Source organism: Myripristis murdjan, chromosome 16, assembly GCF_902150065.1.
Source record: "Myripristis murdjan chromosome 16, fMyrMur1.1, whole genome shotgun sequence".
NCBI lineage: Eukaryota > Metazoa > Chordata > Actinopteri > Holocentriformes > Holocentridae > Myripristis > Myripristis murdjan.
Window position 1 is genome coordinate 26,353,335 of NC_043995.1, and position 17,518 is coordinate 26,370,852.

General features: G+C 39.8%; 1 protein-coding gene across 1 annotated transcript; it reads right to left on the reverse strand.

Moving 5' to 3' along the window:
* Positions 1-5,322: 5,322 nt before the first annotated feature.
* rab11al (RAB11a, member RAS oncogene family, like) lies at positions 5,323-17,248 on the reverse strand. The gene is made up of 5 exons (XM_030072803.1): positions 16,896-17,248; positions 12,856-13,051; positions 11,283-11,476; positions 10,144-10,224; positions 5,323-7,282 (listed from the first exon to the last, which is right to left on the reverse strand). The coding sequence occupies exons 1-5, from the start codon at positions 16,933-16,935 to the stop codon at positions 7,143-7,145; spliced, it is 651 nt and encodes a 216-aa protein (XP_029928663.1). The 5' UTR covers positions 16,936-17,248; the 3' UTR covers positions 5,323-7,142.
* Positions 17,249-17,518: the final 270 nt, after the last annotated feature.

Below are 17,518 nucleotides of genomic sequence, written 5' to 3' on the forward strand. Positions count from 1 at the left end.
CAACTTGGGTCTTTTGATAGTATTGCCCCCCAAACAACTTTTAAAGTACTTATTTTTAGAGAAAAGAATGTGAATCAACCTGTGTGGGTGGGGATTAGAGGGATTCAGGAAATTAGGCTCTTAAAACACTTTACTTAAAACGTAGAGTAAAGCACCTTATTACAAAACATGCGCATTTGATTAATACCAAACCGACCACTGATGGTGAATATTTCTTCATAGGATTTGAGACATGCACATAAGGATTCCCTATCATCTTTTGTATTATGGTGTTTCTTGTTATTCCTAATAGTAGTACTAGTGGTAATTTGGGAGACCTCTCATCCATTCAGTCGATACTGATGACTTGGTTGAGTTTTGCACTGGTTTAATTAAGAGAGGGCTTATTGGACATTCTCCCTGTTTAGACGCTGTATAAGTTAATGAGTATTGTACCTTATGGGAAAGGACTCTGAGCATTTACGTATGTATATATGTGTATCAGTTATGAACATCCAGACAAAGGCCCACTTAAAAGTGAGGTTTTAATTATTTTTACAAACTGCAAATGTCATTGTCAACCTTTTTAGCGTATGAAATTCAAAAATGTCTCTGACTTTTAGGGAGAACAAATTTTTATATACACGTCCCCTCATCCTTTCAATTAAAATAGTATATTAGATAGATCCATACATGTAAGAAATATTATTTAAGCGGATTAACTTAGTATTTCATCCAAGTATGTAGATAAAGAAATTAACCAGACACTACTATACGTATACAGTAATGATGAATATCCTTTATGAACCCGCTGATGTATAAATCCAAATTCTCAAATAGAAAAAAATGAATAGTATGTGTAATAATTTATCCCCAAAACAGTTTGAATGAATCAGTTTCTATGTTTTTATAGGATGAAAAGCAATAATAGGACTATACTGGGACATTAAACAGAGGAGCCTGCTTAGTCTGTTCTTAAAAATCATACGCTATTCAGAATTTGACCTTGATTAATAATACCATCGCATTTCTGTTTCATATCTGCTTTAAATGCATTATGGATTCATGCCAATGTAGAAAGAGAGATATAATTAATTAGTAACGGTTTCAGGCACAGTAATTGTTTTTGTTGTGTTCATCAGGTTGTTAGTCATTTATGATTGCTTAATTCCCTGTCTTTTCATGTTGAATATCAATCAGACTCCAAGACAGCCAGGGTGGGCCAACATCAACCTTAAAGACTCCTTCCCTCGAGTAGCTGTGAAATTATGAGAATGCAATTTCTGTGACTTAGAAGAAAACCTCCATGCGCTGTAAAGTGAGCACTCAAGTGTAAACAAACAATGCATTTCAAGAATACAGCATGAACACTGAGGTGTTTCCTGTTTGTCAGAAAGTGGGAATTGGTTGCTCCAGTTGTGACAGATTGATGTTTCTGGAGGCTTTGGTCAAAAATGTAGACACAGTGGTAAGAATTAGGAGGTAGGACTCCATGCTGACGTATACCTCTCACACCCTTACTGCAATCATTATGTCGTCCATGTGAAATGTTATGAGCCTAATGGTGAGCTGTTATTTTACAATCATTACTTTGTATTTACTTATAGATAGAGACAAATTTCTCAGATAAAGCATATCTTGAGACTAGCTGTGTTTACTTAGTGAAGATGTTAAGTTTCCGACTTCATGGCACTGATGCTTTTTAGTGCTGCGACTTCTTTTTTTTTTTTCCCATCTGTATCGTTTTTGAAAGAAAAAGGTCAAATGTAGCCAAAGAACAAAACACAAGGAGAGTTTCAAGGACATGAGCTAACTTAACGCATCAGTTAACTTATTTTTTAGTTTGAAAATCAACATGGATTAGAGTTTATTGAATCAGGATGATTAAGCTTAATGTAATAAATAATCAGCTTTCATATAATTCCTCTTGACTGTTTATCCAAAAGTCTTAGAGAGAGCAGTCAATCAATATCTGTGAAATGAAGGCATATCATGTTTCAGTGTTGTAAGATTAGTTTAATACTACAGAGGCACCGGGAACTGACTTACTACTCCCCAAAGAGGCCACCTTATAGCACATCATGGCACTTATACAGGTGTGTTATTCTTTTACGAGTAGTTTTCTATTGTCCAGGTTTGATTTTGAAAAATAATATCCAGGGAATGTATTCATGTCTTTGAATACCTTGCCCCAGCTGAAAAAGTGAAGATGAACGAGAGTGCCCCAGTAATAATAATAATAAAAAAAAAAAAAGGATATGGAGTTATGCGGACAAGCCAGTAAACATTCAGGTTGAATTTCTGATTTTCAGGACTCCCAGAGTAAGCAGTAATCCGGTATCTAAGACGTTAATGAGCTTAAAGTGTAATGGCACCACCTTGTTTGAATGAAATGACACTGTGGTTTTAGTTTAATATCGTTTAGAGCCATTAACTGTATTCTTAAGTTTAATTGCATGTTAGGACAATATAGTACAGTAGGTAAGATTTATCAGAAAAAAGTTAAGATCCCATAAAGAATTCATCAACCTGATACCCGAAGTGTATAAAAAGCTTTAAGACCTTAAAATGGACGTCAGTTTAAATTCATATATTTACCTTGTAGTTTAACTAATTGATATAGAAAGTTTAATTATGATTCTTATAAATATGCTAAGGTGTAAGTTTCATTTATCCAACTCGCCCAGTATGAAATACACTTTGATACAGTGGAGAAACAAAGATGTGGGACGACTCATATGGTGACATTTGATTCATTAATTTCTTGTTAGTATTATTTACAATATTGTATTAAGCTTACTATAATAGTAATGGTAGAAACTGTTGGTGTTTTTCTTCTCTTTATATGAAAAGGTCTTTATGCATTTATGTAGAATCCCTTTTAAGGAGTGATAGGAAATCCTTATTTCGATCGATGCACTTAAGCAATTGTACCAACCTGTCTAAATCACACGGTGAGCAAGTAATGCATTTGAATGTAAAAAAATGACCACTCAACTTAATGCACTCCTTACGCTTATTGTTTTGTCAATTTACAAGTGAGCTTTAAGTTTTTGTTTGTTTTTTGGAAAGAATTTGCGAGAGGTTTTCAACGTAGACTATATTTGAGTTCTTCCACGTACATTTATAGAAAGTAACTTAAAATGAATTAAAAAAAAAAACATATTACAGTTTCTCAAATCTATTTTGCTAACATGGGTTATTATTTCATAGAAAGCGGAGGAAAAAGTCAGTATCTGGATGTTATTTATGAAAAATTAAAAAAAATATGAAGCAACATATTTATGAGTAACCTCAAGACGTTTTGTTTTTTAATTAAAATTACAAGAAGTTAATATATTTCTAAACACAGGGAAGTCAGTTTCTACTAATAATTAAAGTGAGAAAAGTTTAGAAGTTTTATTTATGAAAGTTATGGACACTCACCTTTTCCATATACTTCAAGGTAAATGAAGTAAATGGGATGCGAGTCCCCCATAGCTTAAATTTTAACTTCAGACATGCACTATTTCAAACATCAGTGCATTCACGATGGAATAATGACAGAAAATAATATAATATTTTTTAGGATTTGGAGATATTTTAGTCACAGAGCATCAATTTTGTGCCTCAATTATATATTTTTCCTGCATCAGCATTCTTTGTGCAGTGCTGCTTGCTGTAACCCTTCTCCCCCTTCAACTAACCCCATGTTACTGACTGAACCCATTACTCATTTCCTCTGTAATCTAAACTCGCTTTTACTTATCAAACGTATAAAACATGTTATGACTGCAATGCTTGGAATGAATGAGGCAGCTGTGACCCTTTCAAGAGGGTCACACATAACTTGTACACATTTTCATTCATGCATTTTGTATATCTACTACTCGGGACAGTTTGCGATCAATAGTGGCAGAGCGTAATTAGCTTGAGGAAGAGAGAATCAAAGCCTTTATGAGTGAGTTTCCCTAATGTGTTAATAAGACAGTGCGCAAATTGAGCGGAGGCATCTAAGAGTGGAGAACAGTGCACCGTGTAGTAGATCTATGTAACTTAGCTGCACACACATATACACACAACAGCAGATTCATATCTGTACTAGTTTGCATGTATGTTGTATGGTCACTTAGATGGGAGAAATAGCACAGGTCCTGTGTTATCCTGCATTAACATCAGCACTCTGGAGCTGTTTCTCCTCTGTAGATTTTCATAGTTGGAGTCTCTTTGGAAACAAGAATGTTGACGAGTTTGAGGCCAGGCAAAAAGAGACCATTTCAGTCCCCATGTCTGTTTCCATACCTGATTTTCTGTTCAGTTGCCAGAAAAGGTTGAAAAGCTGCAGGCACCTCATCTTATGGACTGACTTGAAGTTCTTAGTTGGTGTAGGAGTAGATATTTAATAGAGAGAAAACTTGACAAAAAAGAAAAAAAAAAAAAAAAAAAAACACTACAATGGCACGTTTTCCGCCACATGTGAAGCATGGGGACTGAAGTGGCACTCACTGTTAAAACTCACAACCTCTTCCAAAGGGGCCGATACAGTCTGACAGTTTGTCTTTGGTAGCGTTTCCGATTCTTCCAGCACAGTAGAGGTGTTTCATACCGGTCTAATAGTGGTCTTAGTGCATTAGTTTTTGGGCCAGCATCATCTGGCATTAGTTTCTGGTTTCTCTGTGAACAGTGAGAGAGGGTTCCCCATGTGGCCCTCCGTGGCTGACCGTCAACTTTGATGGATGGAAAAAAAAGTCTTTGAACTCTGTTACAGTGTACCGTGCCCTTACAAGGCATGTGATATTGCAGGTTTATTTCTTATAGCACATGTTTTTTGTGAATTACATCTTTTGGAGACATTTTTATTATTATTGTATCTGCGCCATATTAGTTTTGGTTCTTTGTTATTTTTCCAAGATTCAAGATGTATTGTAAATGTTTCTAATAAAACAAAAATGAAATAATCTCCAATTGAAACTCATTGTGTAATTTGTTTTGGTTTGTTTTTTGTCATAAGATTCCGGGAAGGAAATTATGGCTGAAATGATAAACCTGATCATTTCCTGAAATAGCGTTATCATGTGTAATTGATGAGGTTTTAGCCTCAGTGATCTTAGTGACAATAATCACTTATGGCATTTCCTCTGTGCATTGTCAAATATGGACAATCTAAGTAAAATTATTCAGTATAGCCATGTCAACATTCTACAGTTAACTGAAGTAACTAAAATTATGGTGAATAATGCAATTATATCCAATCAGATATTCATCCCTCCTAGATACACTAATGAAATGCCAGGGGAGCGGCTACTTAAAGCCGCTGCTGCTACTTACAACTGTTAAAAAAAAAATCCAAATCTTAAAGAGGAATAAGAAGAGCCGGCTATTAACAAATGAGATTTATTCATATATATACGCAGTCAAAATATACAGATATTACAATAAACATTTAAAAACCCCTAACCTACACCACCCAGTTGAGGACCAGTGAAGTCAACAGAATTCCGTGTTGATGTGGAAACACCTCAGCAGGATAATAATCATTTGTGTGCATGCCTGTTGGCTTTAATCATGCTGCCCTTAACACTATCAATCCCTCTCCTTCTCCTCATCTACCAGACTATTAGATACCAACCAAAGCATTCCTGTTCCCACCGCTCCCCCACCCCCCACCCTCCAGGAAATAAAGACAAGTGAGAGTGGGGACACTCCTCAGGGAGATCCCAGAAGGCATAGTCCTGTTCCAGTTACATACGCTGTAGAGAGAGAGGGGAGTAGGCGGGCAGGCAGTGGAGGATTTCACTTACAGTAAAACAAGCCATCTTGGGTACATCAGAGACCACGGGAGCAGGGCAGGGCTGAGTGCCCTCACTACCCCATCCCCTGAAACATTATCCATCCATCCTAGCTAGCACGCAGGCAGCAGCACAGGGTTGTCCATGCATTTACGCCAATTCCCTCATCTCTTCCCCCTCTACCCAAAGGTTCAGGGGTAAAACGGTCATCAGCAGTGCCAATGCGGTTATCCCATCCAATTGTGAGGCAGTTATCCCATCCAACAACAACGAAATATCAACAATGCGGTTATCCCATCCTATCTAGAGTTTATACAACACCCTGAAAAGCTTGCAAGAACACGGCTTATCTGTAGAATACAAAGTGTGCACAGACCAGGAATGTCTTCCAAGCACAGATCAAAAGCAATCAAAAGAGAAATTACATACATCAAGATTAGGGACGGAGGTTATTGCTTTGAGATGCCCTGTGGAACACTACTTGAACCAATCAATTTCAACCAAATTCCAGCAGGTGCATTTTGGAGGATGGTTGTACCTCCTTGTTCCTCCATTAGTGTGGGGTAGTTGACCTTAACAGCTCCTTCATAAAGAGGATTTGATTATGTGCAAAAGCAGAAAGCAAGAGAACTCCCTTCACTGGGAAGTAATCAGTGTGGAAAATCGAAACCACCCAATGTTAATACGCAAATCCTTTGGCCAAATGAGACCTTAATCTAGTGTTCAATAAATATTATAAAGCCACATAAATTCTAAATACATTTTGGGATGATGGGAATGACTATGGAGACAGAGGGGTTACAGTTCAGAGATGCCAGGTCTCTTCAATGCAGATTTTATTGCCCATTGTCCTAGTAGGGGAGATATGAGAGCCAGCTTTTGCAGGCTTGTTAAATAGAGCTTTCAATGAGAGGGTAGTTCACAATGACAGAAAATGAGACAAGATACAAGGGAACCTTACAATGTGCTTGATTTCTCATTTTGTTGTGTATCCAATTCTGCTCATGTGCCTCTTTCACATTTAAAAGTTGATCAAGCTCCAAGCGGAACTGCAAAGCATAGTGGACTGGATACGGGCAACCGTCTCAGTGGAAAGAATACAATATACATGTTAAGGAAGCAAAGTTGATAGTCACCTGCTGCCTTCATTCCATCTGTACTAATCCTGCCCCCTTTCCCTGTCTGTTTATCTAAACTTCTCCCATGTTTCCCCTCTTTGAATACATTTTTCTTAAACAATGGACCAAATCAACCTCAGCACAAGTATCCTCATGTGAAATGATTCTCGCTACCTGTCTCCCCGTCTCCCCTGTCCATCTGTCTGTCTCTGTCTTTCTATCTGGCTGTTTCTCCATTGCCTGGAGGTGAAGGAAGGTGGAGGTCGATGGCAAGGTCTCAGTTGTTCTGGCAGCAGAGACCCTGCTTGGCTGAGTTCTGGGTGGGCTGGACCGTGATGGGTACTACATTGGAGCCGGGCGAGAAGTCCGAGTCACTGCGTCCTGACATCTGCCTCTGTGACACAATGTTGTAGATGGCTGTGGGAGAGAGAAAGGTGAGATGGAAGGGGTTAGAGTTGGTAACAGATAGATAAAGGAAGTCTGTTTGATAATGACAAATAGGATGGCATAACACAAAAAAGGTAACATATGGACCACAACGCATAAGACTCTGCATCTTAAACTAACACTGTAACATCCTCTGGTGACATCAGGGCTATTTATTTATTCCTTAGACCTGCAATGTGCAACTTTTATCACATTAAAGAACAGTAAATAATATGATATACTGTTCATTTCCAATCTGTGGGTTTCTGTGGCCCAGTGTGTTCATGTTTACATTCCACTTAAAGTTTTGGCTTTTGCAGTGACATTTGTAGCATTTCGGGGGTATGTAACATTCCCAGTGTGCTGGTTTGTGACTATCCACGAGAGGGTAGCGTGCGGTGTGCTGGCATGTTTTATCAGAAACAACACTGACAGAAAGCAGTAAAATAAAGTACAGTGGAGCTCAAGAATATTATAAAAGTCCTGTTCAACAACAGGGAGAACTTTAGCATTGCTGTTCTGTTACAAATTGCCTGTGTTTGCCATCTGCCTCTTTAACACCTGTGGTGGCTTTATGGATGCCAGTTACCACAACCTCAAGTCGGATGCCGTTTGTACGTAGACAGCTTATCAAGATGAGTGACAAGTGTTGGGGCAGCAACTTGACAGACTAAGAGGAGGAGGGCGGGACTAAAAACACTTCACTGAGGAACAAACTACATATGGAACAGGAAGGTTCCATATGTAGAAAACAAACAAACAAACAAACAAACAAAAAAAAAACAACAAAAAAACAAAATTGCTCCTGGCTCAGAGTATAGGCCTGACAGGATGACCCTTGCTAACCTGGAATCTGCCTGTTGCTTCTGTCAACACCTGGCATGTATATTTTGCTCCAGTGGATCGTAAGTTCAGTTCCTTCTGACCTGCTAATGCACTGCTAGCTCCCTTTGTTCTTCTCCCTTAATGAGTTAATTAGCACAGTCGTTAGCTCAATGGGGCTTGTTGGTTTGAAGTTTTTATGTATTAGAAATTACTGCTGAAGACGTGGCATGGGCAGAATGGCTAATTGTTCAAATGGAGGCAGGGGGCATTTAAACAGGGAGACACAGAATACAGATGGGAGGTAGCGCACACTCACTGACTGATAACCCCTGAAGCAACTGAACTGGAAGCAACATTCAGCTGTTAGACCGTGCCTTTAGGCACTCCAGGGGTTGAGACAGTCACTGGAAATTGCTGTTTTCTCTGTGTTACTAACATCAAATGTATTTGTTAGGGTGACTAAACATGCCTCTTGGACATATCTGTAACCTTAATAGGACATATCTGTGAACCAGTATAAAAATGTCCTTCTGAACAAGCAGATGCATCTGGCAGGTTGGGACTTCCAGAGTGGCTTTGCGACCACAAACAAAGACAAGGGCTTAGTGGTTTGATGGGGAATGGCCATCCTCATAGAGGCTCTCACCAGGCCTAACTGTCTGAGTGGCCTTTCAGTGTGCCAATTACCTATGCTTTTGACCTTAAAAAAACATTCAGGTGATGTTCATGCCAGTGGCTGCACATTAATGATGGGCACAGCTAACTGATGTGCTGGATTTTGCTGCCATCTAGTGGTGGAAGGAAGGCACCATCATGTAAAGCATTATAGCCAACTCTCAGATGGATACAACTTTGTAATGAATCAATATATTAAAACACTCAAGCTCTCAGGACAGAGCCTTGAGAGCTCCAGATATTAGTACCCTTCACAATCAACTGCATTTCTGGGGTGTCCTCCAGAGAATGAGTTTACGGACTAAACTGCCTTTATTAAGCCAGAGTTTAGGGAGACTTGGGGATTTCGGTTCCAAGAAGCGAGATTCTATCAACTCTGGACAGTCACTATGGTAACTTACATTTTGAAGCTTACCTACTTGGTAGCAGGTTTACTTGAACAAACCTTGAGTATATGGTCAGAAAACCTGTTGAGCCTGCAGCATTTAAACTGGGAGATAGTTGTCAAGGACATGACGTGCCCTTTTTGGTAGTCCGTCCACAGTGAAGTCCATTTTATTGTTCACAGTAACAAGATTCTTAGTTGCAAATTGTTATAAAGTCTGGATTCCTTGCTTGACAAGAAAGTGACAACTCTGGTTTCTCTCATTATTTTATCATTGGTTGCTAAAGAGAAAATAATTTCAGATTTGCTTCAGAGTCAAAATAGACAACATAATATTTTTACTCAAATTTACTCAACTGAGGCTTGAGTGTTTGATATAGAGTTCGCCACAAGCTAACACACACACACACACACACACACACCAGCCATACCTCTGCCACAGGTACACAGTATCAAAATATTTAACCATTCTGAATGATGTTTTTATATTTAAAACTGCTGCCAATCTGGGTTGTTTGCTAGTCAGATTTCAACTGAATAGCATTTATAACAAACAAATCTTGTGCTCATTTGATGAAACTTATGAATTGCTGTGATACTTTTTTCTTACCATCACCTATGTTCGCACTTCCCATTGCATTGCATTAAAACTTCCAATTCAAGAGGCATAGAATATTTCACTCTGGTTTCCTTTTTGTTGGTTGCTGTTGTGAATCTTTTTCTCTACGCTTCACTGATGATGTTGATGAAGTTCACACACCTCAGTTAGGTTCAAACAAATCAGAGGTAAGTGAACTCATTATGATCAGCTGTTTTGCAACCCCTAACCCTGAGTATGCCACATTTGGTTTAACCAACCCTGACTACTGGGTTTCTGTTAGAGTTTGTTAAACCCTGGAATACCCCTCTGCTGTTAAGTGAAATAAGCTCAAACAAGGCATAAACCAAACACAAATGTGAAACTGACCTGTGAGTATAGTCTGGAAAGCCAGCTCCACATTGGATGAGTCTAACGCTGATGTCTCCAGGAAAGACAAGCCATGCTTCTCTGTGAAACAAACAAGCCCACAATGATATGACACAGCATACTGATTTGCCGATAGGCCTTTTTCATTTCATAATTTCAATCCACTTGACTGACTCTAATGTACTGATCCTGTATAATATTAGCAATACAAGGATTAAAGGTTTGATTCCCACTTCATGCAAAAATGTGTGCACTCTTGACATTGGAATACACTTTTGATAAAGGTCTGTGCCGGATGACATCGGTGTAGTAGTTATCAAATCAGTGGACCACACAGAAAAATGCACTGGACAAAGAAATAGTACTGTAATAAAATGATAAAGTAATTTATCTAGCAAAGAAACCTGCTTACTTTCTCACTGGATTCTAAAATGGATCAAGAGGACTCATGTATTTGTCTTTGTTCCAGCCACTCTTATCGAGAGTCATTTACAAGTCAAAGCATATGCAACACACTGAATCGGACACAAGCCAATGAATTCAAGGTCAAGAGCAAACACACAGGCCCAAACAATCTACAATAATAAAAATGGCAAAAGGTTGACAAAGTCATACATGAGTGGACTGCCAGGCTGCCTGTAAAAAATTAACCCTGTTCTGAAATAATGCCCTGGAATTCTCCTGGGGCCAAGATAAATGAGAAGTTCAGTGAATTCAAATCAAGTCCTTTTGACCTAGTTGTGTGTTTCCATGAGAGCTGAGTGCATACAACATAAAGTACATTACAGTATCACAAGTGCATACATCTGCAACATGGGTGCTGCCAGAGAGAATTTAGCCCCTAACTTTGGCAGTGTTACCACGAGACTATAACAAACAGTAAAAATAACAAGAAAAGGAATCTAATCTTAAGAATGCATTAATTACACTCCATGTCAACAATACACTTGATAATGTGTTATACAGTAGCTGAGGCGACATGAGGACCTTATTAAAGCGGGTGGGGTCAGCCGAACTATGCTCATTACCATACCTTTACCCTGGCAATAACTTAGCAGGGCAGAGTAATGGAATCACATATCTACCCGTATCAAAAGCCTGGCCCACATACATATATAATGCCATTAAAGTGAGGCTACCTGCAAAGGCCTTGGCCTCGTCTGTGGGCACCGCCCTTAGGTGGCGTAGATCACTTTTGTTGCCCACCAGCATGATGACAATGTTGCTGTCGGCATGGTCCTGCAGCTCCTTTAGCCAACGCTCAGCATTTTCATATGTCAGGTGCTTGGCAATGTCATACACCAGAAGAGCTCCAACTGCCCCACGGTAGTACCTGAACAACAGAAGAAGAGATGAAAAAAACATAAGTTGGAGTACACAATCTTTTTTTCCCCACACAGTGTACTGTTCCTTGAGGAGAAGGGTTGGGGGGGGTTCATCTTTGTCACCTGTCCACCTCCACAGAGAGGTCAAACACCAGGGTGAGACAGAGCAGTGTGCCAGAAGCCCAGAGGGATTCAGTGTCTTGCTCAAACACTGTTCCACAGAGCTGACACCTTCTGGTTACAGGTTTGTCTCTTATGTCAGGTACAAATACTAACCCACAGTTAAAACTTCAGCATATATCCTTTTTCACATTGAAGTAACAGTAATTAAATATCTTTAACAGTCAGTCAGTTTGTGTGTCTGTCTGTGACAATGCCTAAATTCCCCTTTTTCCTGAAACTGGCTTTATGATGTTTGGTGTTTTTGGGTGTACCATTTGCTGTGCAGGTGTGTGTCATATGGATGCAGTCAGTGGTGAGCTGACAGCATCCATGTAGCTTGTAGGAATCAAGGGCAAGGAAGTCAGAACAACTGTAGCTGTGGCAGGAAGCAGGAAGAAACTAAAAACCAACTCTGCAGACAAGTCTTGTTAGACAACACAAATGAACACTGGCACTTGTTTTCTTATTTCAGATTGGCGGCGTTGGTCGTCTGCTGCTTTGACACCTATGGCAAATTTATGCATGCCGACTACCTCAGCCTCAAGCCAGATGCCATTTCAAGGTAAACAGCTCATCAAGATGAGTAACAAACAGTGATGTAAGAACTTGACCAAAAGAGAACAGAGAAAGGAGAAGGGAGAAACTAACAAACATCTCGCTAACTCAGGGCAAAATCCTAAAAGATGTAGCTTTAAGGATTTTAGGGTATCCCCTTCAAAGCTATTTTACAAATGATAAAACTGTCAAAAAGGTTAGTTTTACAATCAGTTTTTATTGCTTAAAAAGTTGTGACCTCTAGTGTCCAGACCAATATCACTAAATTAGAAGAGAACGTTGTTCTGTTGAGACAAGATGACAAAATTACTGATTAATGTAAGTGCATGAAGCTGCCCTCAGTGCCATGTGCCCACTTTTATATCAAAGCTATCCAACCCAAGTTTTCAGGGATGTCACAGGACATCTGCATTTGTATTGGAGCATTTTTGGTCAAAGAAGCCTTTTGTTTAGTACAAATCTCCATGTTGAGAACATACCTGTTTCAGCTGTGAAGATGTCATAAATATTCTACCTAATTGATGACTAAGAGTCAATGTCTTTAAAGTTTAAAAAGATTCGTTATTTTCTGTACATATGTACAAGTTTGCGTTAAGTTTGTGTTTGTGCATGTGTGAGCAAGAGAGAAGAAAAGAGTGTGTAGCGATGACGGCTGTTGCATGGCACTCACGCGGAGGTGATGGCTCTGTAACGCTCCTGCCCAGCTGTGTCCCAGATCTGAGCCTTGATGGTCTTGCCTTCTACCTGGATGCTACGGGTGGCAAACTCCACCCCAATGGTGCTTTTACTCTCCAGATTGAATTCATTCCGGGTGAAGCGGGACAGCAGGTTACTTTTCCCTACACCCGAGTCTCCAATCAGCACCACTATAGGAGGAAGGGGGGTTCAGGCAGAGAGAAAAAAAAAAAACACAATCAGCATCAGGGTCGGTTCATTGTTAAGTCTGCCAATGACAATTATGAACTAGTCAGTGTGACAGAATCTAACATTCATTGTGTAAAGGAGACATTCATTGTGATTCTAGGAGACAGAAAGCATCACAAATGAAGTCTTATATGTCGACAGCTCTCAGCCAAGGTCAAGTGAAAACTCAGGGGATACAGCTCAGAGTGCAAAACGCTAGAACCACCTGTTCTTTCCAAGAAACAGACAGTTTAGTGTAATCCAGGTGAAACCAGTGATCCTTTACAGATTTCAGCCATCATATTCACTTCAGTCATACAGAGATATCAAAAAAGGGGAGTAAACCAGTCTAAGAAAGATTTTAAACTGAGACAGATTGTCATCGCTGTCCTGGGCAAAACCTTGTGTCTCCAATTTTGATGATTTTCATGTTTTAATTTAATTTGAGTATTTGCAAGGTCCTCTATAGATTCAGAGGGTACAACTCTTGGGGCTATGAAACCTTTACAAAACTAATTATGTGAACTGAAAAATGTACAGTTGTCAACCTAGAGGGAAGACTGTTTTCCTTAGTGTCTGAAAAGTTGATATTATACAAGGTTTTGGTTGGACAGCAGTGTTATGCAAATTAATATTAGTATGGTCACTGTAATGTTTTGTAGACTTCTTTTTCTAAAATTTTTCATGCTCCAGACCCCACAGCTGACTTTAATTAAGCAACAGACCCCCATTTTGAGTTGCTCTAGGGACCTTGACATGAAAAGATATCTTGGTCTGTGTATTAAACAGTTTCGGTGTCGTACATGTATACTGACAACTTCAAAGTGGTGAGATTAGAACATAATGTTACAGTAATCTCTCCTAGTATAGGCTACATTTTTTGGGAAACTGTAGGTAGATTGAAATGAGGACGATTAGGACTCAGCTGACAAAAATGGATCACGGATTGTGGATTAAAACATAATTTACAACTGAATCAGGTCAATTATGAGGATCATGCAGATTCAACCATCAAAATTAATTCGACTTTCACATTTTTTGCTAGTTGAGTTTAAGGAGTCTTCACTTTAACCAACCCATGATAATTTTGCATAGTGTACCACTATTTCTCATTTTGCTGAGGACGCCCCTGGAAGCAACTAAAGTACCCCTGGCTGTCCGCAGACCCCCACGTTGAAAACCTCTGTTGCAGAATATGTGTATAAAGGAATAGTTCCCCCCTCACCCCAAATTAAAATGCAGTCATTAAGTAGAAATTATTCCATTAATGTGCAGTATTCAATCATGATGATGACAGTTTCTGTACTTTGTGCCCCTCCCTCCCCAAAAGTGGAGCAGGCACAATGGGGAAGCTGTCAGGTGAGTCAGTCTGTCAGAAGGAACCTCCACCAGCTCAGCAGCACACCACCCTATTATTAGGAAATAGGAATTGGTTGTGAAATGTTGAAATCACATTAACAAATCAACCACTGTGTCTACATGTGCATTTAAGCAATGCTCCAGCGCTCAACACCAAGTGTGTGCATTAACGTTCTTCACATGCAACTATGGTGTAACAGGCAGGCAGAAACCTGTTGACAGTGGTGAAGCTGGCTCTACCTGAAAAAGTCAAATACTTGTCCTCTTGTCCAAAAGGCCATCTCTGTTTAACGCTGCCTTGGTTAGAACTGTAGCTCAAACAAGAAAGAGTCACAGTTTCTTTCAACTGTAGGCCTCTGGGGACTACGCTTCCCAACATGCCAAAAAGGTAACACTGACATTCTCCATTTTGTCTGGCACAAAAGATCTTGGGTGGAGGACAAAAATCATTATGCAACCATTTCCAGGTCCTTTGCCATCAGAAATGTAATAGCATGGCCAAGTTACACACCCTTTCACCAGCCTTTTGTGTAGCTTTGCATTCCTCAGCTGAAAATGATACGACACCTTTCTATTATAGGATGTAACCCTGCACAAATGACGTGGCATGGCCTGCGTTTGCCCGAGATTGTAGGAATGAAGTTTAAAGGGACAATTCACATCAAAAAAATTTTCAGATGGATGAAAAATGCAATGTGAGAATCTGAGTCCATCTCTGTAGTGAGAGCTGTCAATATCCCCTGAATCCATGCCAATGAAAAGAAAGAGTACTTTCATATGTTTAAGTTCATCCATTGCATTCCTTTCCATTCATGTGAAAGTGAGGTATGATACATCTGGCAAAGACTTGTAATAAAAAAGTAATACCTTCCAATACAGTAGTATTTTTTTTTTTTTTTATCAATACTGATTTTAAGTTTTCAAAATTTATCAGAAAGCTTAAAAATAATGCTTTGTTACACTGAGTCTTCAGCTTTTTCACTGAAACTATCCCTTGACAATGCCCATCAAAAAGAAAAAAAAAAGAACAAATCTGAATCTGAGGTATTCAAATCTGTACCCGATTCAACCGTTTCTGACCATCCCCAGTGACTCATCTTAGTGTGTTCATACATAATCACTGAAACAGCAATTAACACTGTGTGGACTAAGGTAGGGCTAAAACAAGAGCTGGGTGACTCGCTGTGCTGAAATTTACCCCAGTAACAAACTCTGTGACTCACTGACAACTCACCTGACTTGACTCATGCTATCCAACAACCAGGGATAACGTAAGTGATATTACTGAATAAGTCTTAACAGGTACACCAGCTATTTCATACTGAACCACAATGGCAGTCTGACACCTTGTCCTTGCAGTGTTGCACTACTACACAGAGATAATTTTGTATGTGGGCAGGGCCACCAAAAAATTTGAGTAAATCTGATCTCTTATATTCTCTCTTTTTTTTGTCAGTGAGCTTCTGTATGGACACACACACACACACACACACACACACACACACACACAAAGAGACAGACAAAGAGACAGACAAACGCACTCTAACTGCATGCAGGTATTTCAGGTTTGACTACACATGCTTGTTTGGTGATCCACATTTGAACAAAGGACCATGAGCACTTAATTTCCCCACAAGATACAAGGGAACTACTGTTTATACGGGATTTTTCCTCTTAGCGACATCTACATCAAGTATCTTTTAAAGAGCTATTCATTAAGGCCTATTTACAAATGTTAAGTAGTGTAATTGCTGGCGTTAAATCTTTGTTATAGACAGTAGGAGAGAGAGTAAGAGAGAGATGGCTTAGCTCAAGTGCCAAGATCTGAACAAATTCATACCACACACACTAGGATGATTTCCTGTAGACAATGAAGTGCTCAAATATAATACATTATGCGTATTATGTTACAGCAGACTGTGTTTTGTTCTCAAATACAATAGATTATGCGTATTGTGTTACAGCTGACTGTGTTTTCTCCCCCAAAACAAGTCGGGATCAGCCCTATTTTGATGTGTCATCCTGCCACAGCTTATGACCCCTTGTTGACCAGCACTGCATCCCAAGATGATTGCATCATCGGCCTGCAAGATGATGACTCCACAGCAGATGCTTCTTAATACGATACTTAAGAGCCCTTATTAGCTGCCCATCCTGTTGCCATCAACGGGCCAGCCTCGCTATAATACAATGCCATATGTCCCTGTCCCACAAAACTACACAGAAACAAAGTTACACACCACACTATTACCTTAAACCTGTTTTTTTTTTTTTTTTTTTTTTATCCGCTGGCGACCTTTCGTTGGAGTATGGCAGCGTTTGACAAGTTGTTGCCGGTGATACACGGGTAACAACTCGGTAGCTAATGAAATTTACTCACAGGGAACCGCTGAAGGTAAAGGGAATATAATGTAAACGCGAACATACCAGTCACAAACAACGACTCACCTTTAAAAAGATAGTCATATTCGTCTTCTCTGCTGGTCATAGTTTCTTCTCTCCGGCTAGTCGCTGCGAATTTATCGCTACGTCCCTCGAACAAACTTCTCTTGTTATTTATCTCGGCTTCAACCGACCCGCCGCCGTTTAAACACGACTTCTCGTCTCACAAGAGAGGTCAACGCTGACTTTGACAGCAACGCGGAATTATTAAAAGTGAAAATTAAACAAAACACGATACACCACTGTTGTTGCTCACAAGCATCAGATTTCCAATAACAACTAGCCTACTAACTGGCCTCCAAAACTTTCGCCTCGTCTTCCTCACCCTCTGTCATTTGCCATTTCCGAACTACGTAGCGTCAGTTGCTGTAGATCCGCCCCTTTCTCGTTTCCCATTGGTCTATCGCCGATCGACTCCTCCCGCTGACGTTGATGCGATTGGTCCGCTTTGCCGTCGCTCATGATTTGACCGTTCGTCGTTGTTCGGCTGACGTCTTCAGCCCCCAAGCCTCTACAGGTATGTTGAGCCTCAGGTTAGCAGAGCTCAGCCGGCATACAGCAGAATGACAATTATGTCGCTGCAACACGTGTCACTGCAGCCCACAGTGCAGCCACAGCAGATCCGAGAA

Bases quoted from the DNA above. Each gene is read 5' to 3' on its own strand.
- rab11al (XM_030072803.1), bottom strand. From the start codon at position 16,935: ATGACCAGCAGAGAAGACGAATATGACTATCTTTTTAAAG. The intron at 10,225-11,282 runs GTAGCCTCACTT...TTTGTTTCACAG, and splicing joins CGAGGCCAAGGCCTTTGCAG to AGAAGCATGGCTTGTCTTTC. The intron at 7,283-10,143 runs GTCAGTTTCACA...TCTCTCCCACAG, and splicing joins TTTCCAGACTATACTCACAG to CCATCTACAACATTGTGTCA.